Source organism: Pimephales promelas, chromosome 8 (genome assembly GCF_988280905.1).
Source record: "Pimephales promelas chromosome 8, fPimPro1.hap1.1, whole genome shotgun sequence".
Classification (NCBI taxonomy): Eukaryota; Metazoa; Chordata; class Actinopteri; order Cypriniformes; family Leuciscidae; genus Pimephales; species Pimephales promelas.
The window spans coordinates 17991579-18011045 of record NC_142776.1 but is presented as its reverse complement, the minus strand read 5'-3'; the positions used below and the strand labels follow the sequence as shown (position 1 = coordinate 18011045).

Genomic DNA, 19467 nt, shown 5'->3' with positions numbered 1-19467 from the left:
TGGTTACACCAATGGCATTACAAACGTTTTTATTTTTTTACTCCCCCCAGATGACACTAATCTGCCTACAAAAATTGGATTTTAAAAGCCTTGTTCAGCTTTTATTGAAACATAATTTGGTAATTTTTTGAGCATCATAATCAAGTCACTTGTATAAATGCAGGAGTAAAAAAAAAAAACTTTTTGCACGCAGCTTACTATAATAGTCAATTTTAAAAGACCTTAATAGTTGTGGGTGGATTTTGGAGATATTCTCTTCCAGACAGATGTCACAAAAAAAAAAAAAAAGAAAAGAAAAGAAAAAGTTTAAACTTTAAGTACATCTGCAAAAGCAGGTTACTGCTCAGTGCTCAGCAAATGCTGCTGAAATAAATGGGTAATCAGACACAGTTTGGAATCAGGTCAAATTTCTAGACCAAATGATAAAAAATGGTCACTCCCACATAATTTTTGACATTTAATAGTTCACAGTTATATATAGTCCATAAGTTATAAGGAAGTTCTCTATGTTTTGTTTTGTTTATTTGCATTTGTTTCATTTTAGCCCAGTCCTGAATCTGCAGCTAACATAAGACATTATAAAGTCACAATAAACAGCTGATTCCAAACATGCACTTCAGACATTTCACATTTCATCAGACAGCTAAACAAACAAAACAAAAATAATAAAAATAAAATGTTGAATTAAATACTAAAAGGGACAGAAACATGTTGCTGAGTTGGAATTTATAAAAAAAAGGGGAAAAAAGAAAAGAAAGAAAGAAAATCGACTTAAATTTGTGTCTTTATTATGAAGAACTTCATCACTGTCAAGATTTCAGACGTCACAACATATAACTCATTCTTCCTAATGTTACTCCTTATTGTTTCATTTAGGCTACCTATCCTCAGCTATATTGGTTTATTTACATAGTCTAATATGTTGGAACCATAAGTTGGGATTTAAGATTGTTGTTTTTTTATCGAAAATAATTTTCACTAACAGTTGCTTGGAAAAGAAGTAAAGGGTTTGTAAAACTATTCGTTGTTAGTAGGCGTAGAGCTACGTGTCTACATTCATACTGAAAGTGAAAGCATGCAAGATTTCCATTACAAAGGCAGTCCTGCAGTCGCGCGGTTGTATTCTCGTGTCCTTGTCCATTTGAAGACCAAACACTGTAAGTTTTTTTTTTAAAATCTTTAGCCTTTATTCGATGGTGTCATTTTTTAATATCCGTAAAGTTGAACAACCATAATACGGTTTAGCAGGCTATTGTAAACATTAACAGCAAGTCAAAAATCGTTTAAAAACTGACACGCTAAAACGACAGAAGCAGTAAGATTAGGGCACATTAATGTGGATGTCTCTCTTATGTTTATTAATCATGAGTAGTCTTAACATCTAGACTGTTTGGTATAGCCTAGTTTCTTTTAATAGCCTATTTCATACACGGAAATCTTTAAATACGCGCATGCGTCAACACAACTAAACTTAGCACACTTAGTAATTTGGACTTTAGACTTAATTTTTATACATATATCAGTTTTCATTCAAGTGATATAGGCTAAAGTCATTATGTTATGCACCTAGTAGCAAAAATGAACAACATTGGTGAAGTGAAGTGAAGCCGCGGTTGATGCGAAAGAGGGACGGAAATATATTTTTTTTAGATGGAAGAATTCTGTTGAAGACGTGCTGTCTTTGAATGTGAATATTTGAATGTGAAAATGGATGTAAATTAATAAATAAACATTTACAGGTTGGCTACTTAATAATTTTGCACTCTTATATTATTATTATTATTATTTTATTAGGGGTGAGCACATAGGGGTGAGCAGGGCACAACCTAACGCAGGGTTAGTTGTAACATACATTAATTAAAACTTTCCAAACTTGCCAGCATGATGAAACTTGGAAAAGTATTTACTATCAACACTATAGGCAAAAGAAAAAAATGCGCCAACATTAAAAATTTTAATTTCATTTTTGGAAGATATCACTGAACATTTATTTAACCATAGCATAACCATTCTCTGTTTTTTTTTTTGTGTGAGTTTTAGAAGCCCCTATTAGAACTATTCTATATTTGTATAAATTCTAGTGAGAAAACAAGGAAAATAAAGATGTCAATGTTCAGAAATTGTTTATTATTATGTTTTGAATTATGCTGTAAAGTTGTGTTTTGTGTTGTGTTTGTTGTCAAATTCTTTCAATACTTTATTTTCAATTATTAAAAATGCCATTGTTTTATGTGAAAAACATTTTAGTTTTTTCACACACACACACACACACACACACACACACACACACACACACACACACACACACACACACACACACACACACACATATATATATATATATATATATATATATTATTATTATTATTATTAGATCAGATAACATTTTAAGCTGTCATATGGTTACAAGTTATAATGTGTCTGTGTTACATTATACCCCACCTATGGGGCATGTTGTCACCTTTCACTTCCATTCTTTTGGGGTAAATCAGGAAAAAAAGCATACACTGTATTAATGAAACCAAACCACATAATTGTCCCAGACTTGTGTGAAATTAATGCGGTTAAAAAAACAACAACTCTTAAACCTTTGTGAATTTACATTGCATTACATGATGTCAAAAATTGTTAGGTTGTGGCCCGATCTCCCCTGTTTCATTTTATTATCGTTTTAAAATAATTTTAATTACAATTTAAAGTCATCTCTCTATTTGTAATGAATTAGGTATGCCTATTACCATTAACAATGTATGTTGACATGCACAACATTTTCTGATTAAGGGCCATATTGTGTTTAAGCTTTATAAGGAACTAATATGGGATGCTACTTAGTATTGCTTTCTGAATCCCAGCTTAAAATTTTACAATAGTAGAGATAAGGTTCTCTACACGTACACAGCAACAAAGTACAATCATTTCACTCACTCTCTCTCTCTCTCTCTCTCTCTCTCTCTCTCTCTCTCTCTCTCTCTCTCTCTCTCTCTCTCAACTTTTCCTTTCAGAGTAAACATGTCCTCATTAATGGTTATGGTACTTGCAATAATTTCTCTCGTCATCCCTGCTGTGAGGCCCAGTGAAGGTACAATGCATTCATATTCAGAGATTTATTGGATATCCACAGTCACATTATTGTCGCAATAATGTTTGTATCCTCCTGAAGAGGAGGATTACGATTGTTAGAAGATTTTTTGTTGTGCTTAAAGCAATTTCAAATAATGTTCTGGGCTCAAGTTAACTATTTTTTACATTGTAAATTTTTTTTTTTGTGGTTAGCATGCCACAGATTCTGTCAATATATACTTGTATCAAGCTCTGAACATTCCTTTGAATATAAATATCTAGTTATGCTTCCACTAAAATACCATAATGCAATTCTATGTTTGTATTTGTATGTTCAACAGATTTGGAATGCCAACCTACAGTTGGAATTGTTTATCAGAAAACAGTTATCAAATGTTATTTCAAATCCATCCAAGACATTAAAATAGAATCAGTTTCTTTAACAAGAACCACACACAAAGAGCCAATTTTCAAGTATTATAAAAACAAATCAGGAGATCCACGTTTTAGTCTTAACTCAACATCGGATCCATCGCTGCAAATCTCTGACACTAAGTTTGCTGATGAGGGTGAATATATGTACCGTGTTGTAACAAACAGAGGTGAAAGAAAAGTGAAACTTGGAATCACTATCATAGGTGAGATTGAATTTATTCAGTCACTTTAAATAAAATAAAATAAAACTGAAATTCTTAGCCATTTTGTTTTAAAAGTGGTTATTATAATACTTTCTGCTTTCTTGACACTTATCAAATTTTTCTTCCCCTTAATCAAGCCAATTACACAAATTTAACCTCAAGCACATGGCCTGAAGATGTAACAGACGGAGGGCCTGCCGACCTTTACTGCAATGCTACAGATGGCTACCCAGCAGGCTTCATCCATTGGTTTGACCGTACTGGAACAAATTGGACCAAGAATTCAGTACTGACAAACGTCTTCGAGGACACCAACGGTTTAAAATCTGTGGCCTTATCTAGCAAACTGACTTTCAAGTCGATTAACTTGGAACTGGGGCCATTTAGATGCATTGTCTTGAACAGCAAATATGTGCAAGACGAAGAAAGGACATTGCTCCTCCCATCTGCATGTAATTAAGCTTAATTTATTACCATCTCTTATCTTAGTGCTTATTTAACACAGTTTGAAATTTGTGTAAAAATATGATCTGCTGAATAGTTTTTCTTTTATCTTTAGACATATGTCAACTCTGGGTTAACAGTAGTACTGTCAGGAGTGTTTACGTAATCATATCATAAATTCTGAAGACACTGAGCATGTTTTGAGACAAAGCGAATTGTAGGGAGCTGGCCATATTATGGCATTTTATTAGTATAATTTTTTCTTATTAATGTAATTTAGAGTAATACATTGATATTGCATTGATATTGCCACATATCAGATATCTCAGGTTACTTTAAGTCAGAACATTCCTAAATCTGTGCATAGTCATGAAGTCCATTGTGTAGTACAGTAAATATATTTTTTTACAACATTGTCAAGGAGAATATGTGCTGTTGTCAATTGAATGTATATTGTCTCTTCAGATGTTGACAATGGAGCTCTTGTAACATCTAATACAACACACATTGTTGCTGGTGTGATGGTCATCGGATCACTCATTGTTGGTCTTCTGTGTGCTCTGTTGATATTCCGGAAAAAAAATGTTCAACGTGAGTATACTTTTAACATTTGTTCTAAAGAAAACTGAACTGTTGTTTACTTTATCTATTATATATTTTCTATTGTATACACATTTCAGTTCCCTATCGAGGGAACTCAACACTGCGTCGATAAATCGACTCTTTGGGGACGCTCCCTAAGCGTGCGCCTCTGAAGTATGAATGAAACTAATCCAATCCTGATTGGTGTTGCGTCGTGACGTAACATGTGACGGCATACCCGGAAGTATAAAAGTGACGCTGTCACAACACACACTAGCTTTCGCTCTTCAACAAGCGCTTTATGTTGAAACTGTCTGTCTTATTTGGTGTTGTTTGTCTTATTATTGAAAAGAATGGCCAGTGAGCAGTTCAAGAAGTGTGTGCATCCCTGCCCTCGTTACATCACGGGTGGGGACGCACACTCTCTCTGTGTGAATTGTTTGGGAGTGCAGCACGCACGGGCAGCTCTCGAGGGGGCTGCTTGTGAAATGTGTGAGGCTTTGCCTATTAGAGTGCTGCGCTCCCGGCTGGCGTGCTTTGACGAGCACAGTCAGGCTCGCGTTCCCCAGGGTTCCGGTCCCGCATATGTCGAGGCGATGCGGCGACTGAGATCCTGGGGTTCGCAGCGGGATCTGGCGGAGGAGAGTGAGAATGCTGAGGCATTTTCTCGCTCTCCATCGGCTGATCCCGCAGCCTCTGAGAGTGGTTTGGGAGCCCGTGCTGCAGTTTCTCCTGCCCGCGATCAGGTCCCGATGCTTGAGCTGTCTGCTTCTGAGGAAGTGGACGTGCTCAGCATTGATGCGGACGACCGTGATCTCAGCGCGCCATCACGCGGCCTGAATTATGAGGAGCTGGTGGAGGTTGTAACGCGCGCTGTGGCCAGACTAAACATCAACTGGCCACAACATGAGCAGGAAACGCAAGTCACAAGTAAAATGGACGAGCGTTACCTGCAGCGCAGGTCACAGCCTCACCGCCGGGGTCTGCCGTTTTTCCCCGATCTCCATAAAGAGATCTCGAGAACGTGGGAAAGACCGCATTCATCCCGTATTTCGAGTCCCAGTATAATAGATTACAGCAATGTTTTGGGGGCTCGAGATATGGGATATGGGAAGATGCCGAAGGTGGAGGAGGCTTTAGCGAGCTATCTCTCTCCCGAATCGGCGTCTTCCCTAAAGACCCCGGTGTTGCCTAGTAAGCCCTGCAGGGAAACATCTGCATTAGTGGGCAGGGCTTACATGGCGGCGGGTCGGGCTGGTTCATGTCTGCACTCGATGGCGATTTTGCAGGCATACCAGGCCGACCTCCTGAAGGATTTGGATGAGGGGGAGGGGCCTACTCCTGAGGACATCTCGGAGTTGAGGAAGGCCGCAGATTTGTCTCTCCGGGCCACGAGGGAAGCAGCCAGCGCTATTGGCCACTCTATGGCGGCCATGGTGGCCACGGAGAGGCATCTGTGGCTGAACTTATCTGGGATTAAGGAAAAGGATAGGTTCTTCCTGCTGGATGCGCCGCTTTCGGCTTTTGGCCTGTTCGGCGACGCCGTTAATTCGGTTGTCGACAGGTTTCAGGAGTCGAGAAAACAATCTGCGGCGTTCCAGCAGTACCTCCCCCGAAAAACGAAGGCCAAATCTAGTAGGGTGGGGCAAAGCGATCAGCCCCAGCCATCAGCCAGCTCCTCCCACAGGGCAGAGCAGAAGGAGAGCGTTTCCTCTAGAGCCCCCCCTCCGGGGTCTTGGCAACAGAGAAAACACTCCCAAAAACCGAAGTCCTCCGGCCAGAGGGGCGACCTGAGGGACGTCATTCAGGCTAGGAGGGCTCCGGAAAAGAGGTCCTAGCCACGGCAGGGCTTCAGAGGGCTGCCCCCTCCGCAGTGAGACAACCGAGGTTGTTCTCACAGCGGGGCCCTCTAGGAAAAGATGCAGGTCCGCCGTTAACAGCGTTTCGGGCCGCATCAATTTCCAGCGAAAAGACGATTTTGAAACATCGGTTATGGTCGCAGGGACCGAATTGACTACAGCCTGCCAATATTCAGCTTCAGGTAGTCGAAAAGAATACCCTGAAGACACCAGAGGCCAGCCTCGAGAGGCTGGTACCCTTAGTAGATTTTGTAGAGGGATGGTATCATCTTCCCAACATATCTCCATTGGTCCTGCAGATAATACGAGTTGGGTACAGACTGCAGTTCGCGCACCGCCCCCCCAAGTTTTCTGGGATGGTGCTCACTGCGGTGGTCCCAGAGCAGGCTCAGGTGCTGGAACAAGAAGTACAGACTCTGCTGTCGAAAGGAGCCATAGAACGTGTTCTTCCGGTAGACAGGGAGTCCGGGTTTTACAGCCAGTACTTTATAGTTCCAAAGAAGGATGGGGGGTTAAGGCCAATTTTGGATCTCAGGGTGTTGAACCGGTCTCTGAGAAGGTTCAAATTCAGAATGTTGACCATTCCAACAATCGTGAGTCAAATCAGATCCGAGGACTGGTTTGTCACGATAGATCTGAAAGACGCCTATTTTCACATCTCCATCCTTCCTTGTCACAGGAGGTACCTGAGGTTCGCTTTCGGGGGCGAAGCATACCAATATCGGGTTCTTCCGTTCGGCCTAGCACTCTCTCCCCGCACATTTACCAAGTGTATGGACGTGGCCCTTGCTCCACTGAGACTTCAGGGGATTCGCGTATTGAATTATCTCGACGACTGGCTTATTTTGGCCCAGTCTCGGGAGATGGCAGTTCGGCATCGAGATGTCGTTCTTGGCCATATTCAAAAATTGGGGTTAAGACTCAATTTGAAGAAGAGTGTGCTAGAACCGTCCCAGGGCACGACCTTTTTGGGAGTCGTGTGGAACTCGATTACAATGCAGGCACGTATGTCTCCCGCACGTATCGAGTCAATTCTGGCGATGGTATCCAGGGTGAAGCTAGGCCAAGCCGTCACTGTGAAACACTTTCAAAGGATGCTGGGCCTCATGGCAGCGGCATCCAACATTATTCCTCTGGGCCTCCTTCACATCAGACCCCTCCAGTGGTGGTTGAAGACCAAGGGGTTCTCACCCAAAGGGAATCCGTTCCGTATGATCAGAGTAACGCGCAGGTGCCTTCAGTCTCTGCAAATATGGAAGAAGCCTTGGTTCCTATCCCAAGGGCCAGTGTTGGGGGTGTCATGTCGCCGGGAAACCGTTTCGACAGACGCCTCCCTTACTGGCTGGGGCGCGGTCATGGACGGCCGCTTTTCCAGGGGTCTGTGGCAGGACCATCATCGCACTTGGCATATAAATTGCCTGGAGATGGTGGCTGTGTTCAGGGCTTTGAGGAGCTTCCTCCCAGACATCGAGGGTCGCCACGTCCTAATACGGACAGACAATACGTCAGTGGTGGCCTATCTGAACCGACAAGGGGGACTCGGATCGCGCCCTCTGTGCAAACTGGCGCATCAGATTATCCTTTGGTCCCAGGGGAAGATATTGTCAATAAGGGCAATGTATATCCCAGGGGTTCAGAATCGGGGAGCAGACATCCTGTCGAGGCAGGGGCTGAGGCCCGGGGAATGGAGACTTCATCCGGAGGTGGTGAAGTCGATATGGGAGAGGTTCGGACCGATGGAAGTGGATCTGTTTGCGTCTCGAGAGACGTCCCACTGTCCACTTTGGTTCTCCCTCTCACATCCAGCCCCGCTGGGGTTGGATGCCATGGTACAGGCTTGGCCGAAGCTTCGCCTGTACGCATTTCCCCCGATCGCTCTGCTCCCAGGGGTCCTGGAGAGGGTCCGTCAAGAGGGCATCAGTCTACTTCTGGTTGCCCCGAGATGGCCGACACGAGTATGGTTCTCGGATATAATATCACTCCTCATAGCTCCGCCGTGGCCGATTCCTCTGAGGAGGGATCTATTGTCTCAGGCGGAGGGCGCAATCTTCCACCCTCACCCAGAGTTGTGGAAGCTGTGGGTCTGGCCTCTGAGGGGGTTCAGTACCTGAATGCTGGCTTATCAGCTGAGGTGGTTGAAACCATACTTAGCTCTAGGGCTCCATCTACCAGGAGATTATATGGCCTCAAGTGGAAGGTGTTTCTCACTTGGTGTGGAGAACGAAGGTTGGATGCAGTAAACTGCCCAGTGGCTTCAGTTCTGGATTTCCTTCAGGATCGTTTCTCTGCGGGTCTCTCCCCGTCCACTCTTAAGGTGTACGTGGCTGCCGTTTCGGCTTTCCACGCGCCAGTAGATGGTGGACCTCTGGGGAGGCACCAATTGGTCATTAGGTTTCTCCGTGGTGCTTGGAGGATGACGCCGGCGACCAGGTCCAGGGTTCCTGCCTGGGACCTGGCGATAGTTCTGGAAGGGTTGTCCCTCGCTCCCTTCGAACCTTTAGAGTCGGCTTCGCCTAAGGACTTAACGCTAAAAATGGTCTTTCTCTTAGCGATTACCTCTCTTAAGAGGGTGGGAGATCTCCAGGCCCTGGCGGTAATGCCAGCTTGCTTGGAGTTTGCCCCTGGCAAAGTAAAGGCCTTTTTGCACCCGAGTCCGGGCTACGTGCCTAAAGTTCCTTCGAATACGGCTCGCTCTGTAGTCCTTCAGGCATTCCATCCTCCACCTCATGTGTCGGCAGAAGAAGAGAGGCTTCACTTGCTCTGCCCCGTCAGAGCTTTGAGTATATACCTGGAAAAGTCTGCTTCTTGGAGAAGATCTGACCAGTTGTTAGTATGCTTTGGGTCACCTAAGAGGGGGCTCCCGGCGACCAAACAAACTATAAGTAACTGGATTGTCCAGGCTATTACTGAGGCTTACAAGGTGCGCGGGGTTCCTTCACCTTTGGCCTTAAGGGCTCACTCGACTAGAGGCATGGCTTCCTCTAGGGCCCTTCTGTCGGGAGTACCTCTGCAGGAGATTTGTGAGGCAGCCGGCTGGGCTACCCCACATACTTTCATCAGGTTTTATAGTCTCAACCTTCCCAATACGCCCGGTGCACACGTACTCGGCCCTTGCTGAGTGCCTAATCAGTTTCACTCTGGGGCGGGTCTGTTCGGTGCGTGGCCTAGTGGGTACTCATTCCCCAAAGAGTCGATTTATCGACGCAGTGTTGAGTTCCCTCGATAGGGAACGTCTCGGGTTATGACTATAACCCTTGTTCCCTGAGAAGGGAACGAGACACTGCGTCGTGTTGCCACGCCCCTTTTTAGACCCTTGAGCGTCTTGCTTCATCGCGAGGCTAGTGTGTGTTGTGACAGCGTCACTTTTATACTTCCGGGTATGCCGTCACATGTTACGTCACGACGCAACACCAATCAGGATTGGATTAGTTTCATTCATACTTCAGAGGCGCACGCTTAGGGAGCGTCCCCAAAGAGTCGATTTATCGACGCAGTGTCTCGTTCCCTTCTCAGGGAACAAGGGTTATAGTCATAACCCGAGACGTTATTGTTATGTCTGAGGAAGGATCTCTGTAAAAGCAAGACTTTTTAACCTTTTTTTTTTTTGCAGCCAAAAGGGAAATGTGGCAATCCATAAGTTTAGAAATGAGAGGCCTCAGCAGTTCTTATGGGGAATTGTGTTACAGAAAGACCTTAAATAGCATAGATGCACAGTACTTCCTTATAATTTGATAATGACTTCTGTTTATGTTAAGCTGCTGTCAAGGGTTTTGTGAAGTGGTGATTTCACTTCTCTATAGTTCGTCAACTTAGAATTATAAAGTTCTATCTGACATTTTGAGTTATTCACATTCTTATTCTTTGACAATTTATTTATTTTAGGCTATGTGAAATTATATATATTGTGTACATTTTGGGACCTTTTATTTAGAAAACAATGTCGCTTGGAATGTGAACACTTTAAAGCCTTTACTATTTTGAGTAGACATAGTGAGATATAATTTTGTCCTGGATTTATTCACAGATGGTAGACGACCTTCTGGCCAACCTTTTCTAAGTATGTTACACAAATGCATGTGTTTTTATATTTACAATGGTGTTGGGTTAAACATCCTCTCTGAAACACTTTTTGTTTCTGTTTTAACAATGAGTTGAGTTGCAGCTTGAAATAGATTCTCCTTGTGGATCATTTTTGTTTTCGTTTTTCCCCTTTTATTTGTTCATGGTTAATCTGAGTTAGGCTACAATCCGTGTGGATAAGTAGTCTCTCTCTCTCTCTCTCTCTCTCTCTCTCTCTCTCTCTCTCTCTCTCTCTCTCTCTCTCTCTCTCTCTCTCTCTCTCCCTCTCTCTCTCTCTCTCTCTCTCTCACACACACACACACACACACATGTGAACAACTTTTTGCAAGAAAGTATAGTTATAGAGACTACACTGTATCAATTAACAATATAACTTTGTGTGTGTGTGTGTGTGTGTGTGTGTGTGTGTGTGTGTGTGTGTGTGTGTGTGTGTGTGTGTGTGTGTGTGTGTGTGTTTTAAATAGGTTATGACTCAAGAAATAATGCTGCAGATGATCTGGAATCAGACTACAAGGTAGGTTGGTTTTTAGGCACAGATCAATCACAGATATGATTGTTAGAATTTAATATTAGTTACAGTTTTTTTTTCATTTGCTAACAAGCATTTGTCCAAACAGTTGTCACATTTTCAAAACTCTAAACACAATTAGCAGAACATTGATCTTTTGTGGCCATACCATTCACACATTCATGTTGTTTTCACACAATATGCAGTCAGTGAACACATTTCCACAATGCTTACATTTTCTTAACAGACAAGCTATACCTCCCAACAAAATTATGGATTGTTTTTGTAGTATTTACAAATTTTACAGTAACACACACCATCACAAAATAGCAAAAACAATATACAGTATAAAAACCTCTGCTTCTGCAATGATATCAGTTCAAAAACAATATATCTCAGCTGATAATAAACAAACAATTGAATAATTGACCCACAGCTTATTTATGTTGGGTAAATTGGGCCAACCACAGCTGTTTTCAGTCTGGCTTAGATTCAGTGGCGGGGGTTATTTTTTTTCTATTACATTGACACTTATACAGTAAAAGGAGGCCTTTACAGTAAAGAGTAACGTTTTTGGAAACAGAAAAAAAGACAAACACTGTAACGTCTGGACGAGGAAGAGTAAGAGCAAGGGGCCCAGGGAGAATAGCAGGCCCAGTGAGAGATGCAGTGAGAGGTGCAGTGAGAGATGCAGGTGCAGTGAGAGGTGAAAAATGTTTGTTTTTTACTGGAATGCTTTTGAATGTGTACATGTGGACAGTTCCCAACCAACAAATGTAGTGTAAAAAAAGGTGGATTACATATTTTTCATGCAAATACCTGTAAAACTGAAACATCAAAGTCTATGCAGTTTTTGTAATGTCAACAATAGCCAGTATTTTGAAACCTGGTGTACTTTGATTGACTGCATGTACCCAGTGAAGTGAAAACAAGTGTTATTCTTTGACAGAATAATTTACTGTAATTTTGAGTAAGATGTCCAGTGTTTTGGTAAAGTTAGTGTGTGCAGAGAAAGATGTGTTCTATCAACACATTCTCACCCCAAGGAGTCACCTTTGACCATGCTTCAATATTTGACGTTTTAGGCGCCCTTTAGCGTTATCACTTACATGACGCGATCCTACGGCGTCATTTAACTGACGCTAAAGGAAAGCGTCAGTTAGAGGACGCGGTTAGGTTTAGGTATGGGGTGGGGGTAGGGTACACGCGATCCTAGGGCGTCATTTAACTGACGCTAAAGGGCGCCTAAAGCGTCAGATATTGAAGCATGGTCAAATGCTTCCCAAGGCGTCAGAAATGAAGAGTTAGTGTATATTTAACAAAATATGTTTTTGAGAAGAAAATTATCCATTTGGCCAATTGTGTTTTGTAGGTGTGAGTCTGTGTTAAGAGTTTAGAAAAAGTATCTGAAGTATGGGTAAGCGCTTGTTAGCGATTGAAAAAAAACTGTAATATTTAACATGTTGTTGTTTTAGCTCATAAGATATATCATTTAAATTTTGACTTCTCTATTTGTCTTTTTTTTTTTGGTCCTAATCTTTGAAGCTTCCACTATCAGCAGATGAAATTGAAACTAAGCCCTAATTTTCATACTGAGACCAGCACAGCCACCATTTCACTACAACAAAAGTGAAGGTATAAAGAAAATGGCAGCTGCTTTACTGTAATATTATTACTGACTGTCATATTACTGTACGATTGTTGTAATGACTGTAATATTACAAAGACAGCTTAATGTCTTTGGTAGCACTTTACAATAAGGTTTAATTTATTAACATTAGTTCACTACATTAGTTAACACAAATTAACAGTAAACTATTCCTCTACAGCATTGATTAATCTGAATCAACAAATGTTTTTTTATTTGCTAACATAAACAAAGATTAATCATTGTAAGAAATACATTGCCCTCTGTTAATCTAAGTTAGTTAATACATTAACAAATGAGACCTTATTGTAAATTGTTATCACTTCTCTTTACATTTACAAAGGAATGTGTGTTTAGGGAGTATGTAGGGGGCACTATTACTGTTAAATGAATCATTAGTAAACATGGAGTTTTCCAACTGGGGTCTATGGGGCAGAGGAGGAGGTGTGTTGAAAATGTGAGGAAAGATTTTACAAAATGTTGTCAAAATGGCTCTCAAAGTTAATTTGAAATTGATTAAATATATCAATTTGCCTGGTCAAAAAAAAAAAAACATTACTCATGATTATTTCAAACAAACAAATAAAAAATGCATGCCGTCACTTTCAGCAATAGGAAACAATATCCAAATCTATAGTCCTGTAAAAAGATTTTTGTATGTTTCTCCTCACTACTGTGACCTTTAGCCTAACGTTACTCACTGAGGACTTTATGTTCACATTTTCTGTAAAGCTGTTTAAAACATATATGTGCATTTAGTAAGTGTTATACAAAGGGATTTGAAATTTATATATACTGTATATTTTTTTATCCACCTTATTCTGCTCTAACCAATGTGCGCTTCCATGATGACGACTCCGGTTGCCAACTTCCGGTCCAAATCTGGTCTATATACTTTTTGCTGTGTGTTTTTAGATTGTGTCATCCCCACATCATTACAGTTTTTCTCAATCGATTTGGTACATTTCTCCAAACTCAGGTAACTGCTCTCAAAACAGTTAGCACAGCAAACTAAACACACTCTTATGTTGGCAAAACAGTTAAGTATTCGCTGCACAATGAAACACAGCATTTTATTCTAGTAATGCATTTATTAAAAATCAATATTAACATCAAAACTAAAAGTGTGTTCTCTGTTGATTTGATAACTAATTCAGCTGAAGATACACAAAGAAATAAATGGAAATACATGTTTTTCATTAAGTTCTTTAATGATGAGTCCATGTGTATTACATGAGTTGTCACCCCACAAAATAAATAAATACAGTTTTTCTCAATCGATTTGGTACATTTCTCCAAACTCAGGCAATTGCTCTCAAAACAGTTAGCACAGCAAACTAAACACACTCTTATGTTGGCGAAACAGCTAAGTATTCGCTGCACAATGAAACACAGCATTTATTCTAGTAATGCATTTATTAAAAATCAATATTAACATCAAAACTAAAAGTGTGTTCTCTGTTGATTTGATAACAAATTCAGCTGAAGATACACAAAGAAATAAATGGAAATACATGTTTTTCATTAAGTTCTTGTGTATTACAATGAGTTGTCACCCCACAAAATAAATAAATAAATAAATAAAATAAATTATGCAAATAAATACATAGGTTTAAAAAAATGCATTCATTGAATCAATTTATTTATCATGCCTCTCAATTACATCTGGCCAGAGAATTTCATCAACATCACAGCAAATGTTTTGGTTTTTTTCCTGCGAGTCATGCATCGCAGGAAAAAATGCCTTGAATGCAGTAGCCATCCTAGACACGTTTGTGCCCCAATATCTCCACAGGCCTCTTCCATCACTTGAAGAAGACTTAGTTGTATTCTTGTTGGTAAGATTTCCTCAATTTGATTCACACCACACCATTTGCTCCTGATCACCCTGCGGAAAGAGGATTTCATTGAGGAGATTTTAAAAATGTAGGAGCCTTGCTGTGTTGAATGGTCAAAAGAGAGCATTGTGTGCCACAACACCAGTTGTAGAAATTGTGGCACAGAGAGTGATGTTGCCTCCTCATTGTCCAGGGACATTGACTGTAGTATGATGGCCGATCACATTTCTCCCTCTTCTCCTCTACCTACATCCTCAGCCCTTCTTTCTCTTTCTCCGACATCCTCAGCTCTTCTTTCTCCTACATCCTCAGCTCTTCTTTCTCCGACATCCTCAGCTCTTCTTTCTCTTTCTCCTACATCCTCAGCTTTTCTTTCTCCTACATCCTCAGCTCTTCTTTCTCTGACATCCTCAGCTCTTCTTTTTCTTTCTCCTACATCCTCAGCTTTTCTTTCTCCTACATCCTCAGCTCTTCTTTTTCTTTCTCCTACATCCTCAGCTCTTCTTTCTCCGACATCCTCAGCTCTTCTTTTTCTTTCTCACACATCCTCAGCTCTTCTTTCTCCGACATCCTCAGCTCTTCTTTCTCCGACATCCTCAGCTCTTCTTTCTCCGACATCCTCAGCTCTTCTTTTTCTTTCTCATACATCCTCAGCTCTTCTTTCTCCGACATCCTCAGCTCTTCTTTTTCTTTCTCCTACATCCTCAGCTCTTCTTTCTCCGACATCCTCAGCTCTTCTTTTTCTTTCTCATACATCCTCAGCTCTTCTTTCTCCTACATCCTCAGCTCTTCTTTCTCCTACATCCTCAGCTCTTCTTTTTCTTTCTCATACATCCTCAGCTCTTCTTTCTCCTACATCCTCAGCTCCTTCTCCATCTCCTCTTCCTCTTCTTTTCCCTCTACCTTGTCCACCACCTCTCGCTCTTACACCTCTTCCTTTTCCACTGCTCATTCCCTTCTTTTTATTGTATTTTCTCCTCATTTATGTTTGTTCTTCTTCTCTTCCCCTTTTGTAGTTGTTATAATTAAGACAGCTGTGTGAACAATTGGGAAATTGGCTTTTTCTGTGTTGAGGGGATTATTAACTCGTCAGATATCAATTCGGGGTTAATTGAGGACATAAGGTGTGCAACTGACTATTTTACAATTCATAGAGTTTTGTTTGTTGAGTTTTGAAAATGGTACAAAAATGTTTGTGATCTTTGTGAAGACCAATGAAAAAGTTGCAAAAGTTTTTCCTGATATATTAAAGATTCGGTTGGGTGTATGAACTGCTGTGATAACATTAGGGAATTTTGTGCACAGTGTTTTGAGAAAATTATGCTTTTGATTTGTAATTTGTATGAAATGAAGGAGAATTTACTATCTGTTTAGGACCATTATGAAGTGTACAGATCACTGTGTTAAATATTTTGAGAGCAGTGACCTGAGTTTGGAGAAATGTACCAAATCGATTGAGAAAAACTGTAAATAATAAAAAAAAAAAAAACATTCATCAAATGTGATCGGAGCACGTTATTTTTTTTTTATTAAATCACAGATCAAAAAAAAAATGAACTTTTTTCTTTTTTGTCATAACTTGCAAAGTATAGCTGATGGATGACAGCACGATCTCCCTAGTCCAGCAATACATGAACATCCGGAAGTTTCTATCTCCCCTGACTGCTGTAGAATAAAGCTTAGGCTGGTTAGCCCTTTGACTCCTATCTACCTCTGCTTTCAAACATGCATTGTCTATATATTTCTCAGGCCTGTGAGGAGACTACATTATATGCCGAGTTTCGGTTCATTTATGAGACCAGAGTCCAGTTTGTGCGCCAGCGCCTCTGTCATGATGATATATTTTCTACTATATTTACTTCTTATTTAATAATATCAGGCAATTGGTTGATGAATCACTGATTAAAATTAAGATGCAATTAATAAATAACGAAATTCACTTTAAAGAAAGGCTTTGTGGTTTCTCTTTAAGATCTCTGTGAAAGTTTTTAAGTCGCTTTCAGAGCAGTCATGTACGTAATGGAGAACTTTCACGTCTGTAATATAGTTTTTTTCTCATAAAAAAAAAATTAAAAAAACTATGTTCTGTGGAGGCCGACCCTTCTTCATCATCCGGTTAGTAGGCCATTACTTTTGTTTTCCGCAGTGTAATTCATAAAATTGCTAAAAAATATTTTGACACCTAAAAAACACTGCTATTTTTCTAATGTCTGGACTAGAGTGCTAGCATTCATGTAAACAAATACTTCAACCGGAAGTACAAAACCGTTTAGTCCGTTGAACCAACTATGAATCATGGGAAATAGAACGGCCGCAGAAAAAGGTGGATATTGACACATCAAACATTAACAGCATTAATTCTAAACACCTGAAAAAATGTCCTAAATGATTCTTATAGAAATTGACAACAATTTAAACAACTTTGAACACTTTTTTGCTTTAATTAGCATGCAGTTTTTGTAATTGTTTGTACTTCTGCCATTGTATCACTGTCTGAGGAAGTATCTCTGTGTTAATCTTACCTCCAAAAATAATTGCTGAAAAAATATGTCAAACAAAAATAATCATATTCCACTTTACAGTTTTTTTTATACTTACACAGAGTTCTTGAAACTATGGCTCCATTTCTCAAACCTCTACACTCAAAAAACAAAACAAAACAACAAAACACACACAAAATGGAAAACATCACACATATCTTGCAAAAGAAAACACTTAATTCAAAACTATTTTAACTCTTCTTAAAATGCTATTTTTGCGTAGTAATTAAAATAATTAGCCAGCCACATACACACCAAGCTAAACACGGATGTGAAAAATGTAAAACACGACTATCTTGTGTCTTTTGCTTGTTTAAAATGTGCAGTGAAGTTTGTCAAACCACTCACATGCACGTGAACAAATACTCTGTAAATACGTATGCACAACTGATGAGTTTTATTCTGTTATGGAACTAAACTGAATCAATACTGAAAAATGACACTATTAGCTTGTTAGAGCTGCTTATGAATTTGCGTGCCTATGAATATGTTTTCACAAATGATCATTGGGTGTAGGTAATTGGGAGATGATCCTAAAAGAAACAAAAGAGCTGTTAGTTTTGAATGATGTGCCTAATGTAGAGAACTGTGTTAAGAGTTTTTTCAAATGTTTGTTAGCAATAGCAACCTGAGCTTAAAGCATATAATGTGCTTGTAGTTTTGCAGACTTGGTCTAAAGATTAGGTAATGTGTGAATGGTTTTACTGAGTGTTCCTCGAGTAACACTTTTAGTGTGTGAGCAAAAAATCCCAGTAAGAATGTTGTTAAAGTTCCCAATGAATGTTGTTTTGACGAAACTTTGCCTCTTTGTTAAATGTAGCATGCAGAGATAGATGCTTAACACTAGGAGATCATCACAGAATACTTTAAACACTTTTGTATTGAATGTTTTATTTTTCTTCCTGTACACAATAAAATAAAAAGGAAATTTTGTCTTTTCTCAATCTTTTAAATACCACACAACCAATGGATAACTGGCATCACCTCTAAAAGCTCATAAGGAATGAATAATACCTTGTGTTCCTTATTTTGATGAATAATACCTTAATGAATAACCTTTTCCCCTACTGATCTTCAGTTGTGTTTTGTTTTGTTTTTGTTTTATCAATTAGTGTTTTACCTTGAGTATAAATGTATAGCTTTTTTTTCAAATAGTAAATGTTAATTTACACAAATTATCTTTTTGAATTTTTTTTGTTTGACATTGTCTATTGTCAATATTTCCATGACACTACTAGTAATAGCATGTAGGCATACTGTTCACCAGGAGTCTCTTTACCAACCCAACTAATATTTGTAATGTTTAATTTTAGCTTTGTAATATTTAGTTAGAGTTTTGCCGAAGTTAGATTAACAGGCGATCTGACAGTTTTATACTTTAAACTTAAAGTACAGAATTATACTTAAAAACTTATACCTAAAAACAAAAGAGGTGAGCGTAGTTTATTATTAATATTTAGCCTATATGCAGATAATTAACTTTTTAGACCCACCCAAGGGTTCTCTTTTAATTCTCCCATAGTTTTTAACATCACAAGACAACATATCATTTGATTCATATGCTAGAAGATTCATAAATAGATGATCAATCAGTTCACTTGCTTGAACTAAGGCTATAATCTAAATAAATAAATAAATAGGGCTAAATAAACAAACAAACAACGAACTACAGTAAAGGCATATAGGCTATCTACACTGTTTTGTTTTATGTGTGATCAGGTGGTGTGGATTATGGTTTGACATAACCCACCGAGCAAAATGATGTCCAAAAGACGTTTTTCAACGTCTTTGTCACAAAAGTCGGACTTTGAAAAGACGTCCACTGAGGGACCTGAATGAAAGCTTTTATGACGTGTTTTTTGACCTGTTCTGGACATCTGAAAAAGACGTCAATGGATCCTTTGTACAAGGTTAAAACTAGTTCAAATGTGGCCATTTTCAACATTATTTATGGTCTCATTTAGACAATTTATACTGTTTCTTGACCAAATAAACACTCTCAGGATGCATTAAATTAAAAATCATGTTTATTTCAATGTAATTTCCTTACATTGTTTAGATGGTGATATTTATTTTATTTTGAGTCACCATTATGGAGATCAGTGTTTGCTTTAGTTGGGCTCTTGGTCCCAGTATTTGTACACTAGCTTTGCTTTGGCTGTTGTAACTGTATGTTTGAATAACACCATTGTTATGACAGAGAAAGCCAAGAAAATTGGCTCTCATCAGCTCGTTGTTGTTGATGATGATGATGAAATCAACATAAAGTG

The 19467-nt window shown here is 39.5% G+C and overlaps 1 protein-coding gene across 2 annotated transcripts; it reads left to right on the top strand.

The window, feature by feature from the left end:
• The first annotated feature begins 998 nt into the window (after positions 1–998).
• Positions 999–17928, top strand: LOC120493093 (uncharacterized). Of its 2 annotated transcripts, XM_089134104.1 has the most exons (8): positions 999–1157; positions 3003–3079; positions 3402–3698; positions 3836–4150; positions 4608–4733; positions 10608–10640; positions 11128–11177; positions 12717–17928. In XM_089134104.1, exons 2-8 carry the CDS (start codon positions 3010–3012, stop codon positions 12753–12755), a joined length of 930 nt encoding a protein of 309 aa, XP_088990230.1. In that variant the 5' UTR covers positions 999–1157; positions 3003–3009; the 3' UTR covers positions 12756–17928. The 2 variants fall into 2 exon arrangements, with proteins under 2 accessions (XP_088990230.1, XP_088990231.1); XM_089134105.1 differs by lacking the exon at positions 10608–10640.
• Positions 17929–19467: the final 1539 nt, after the last annotated feature.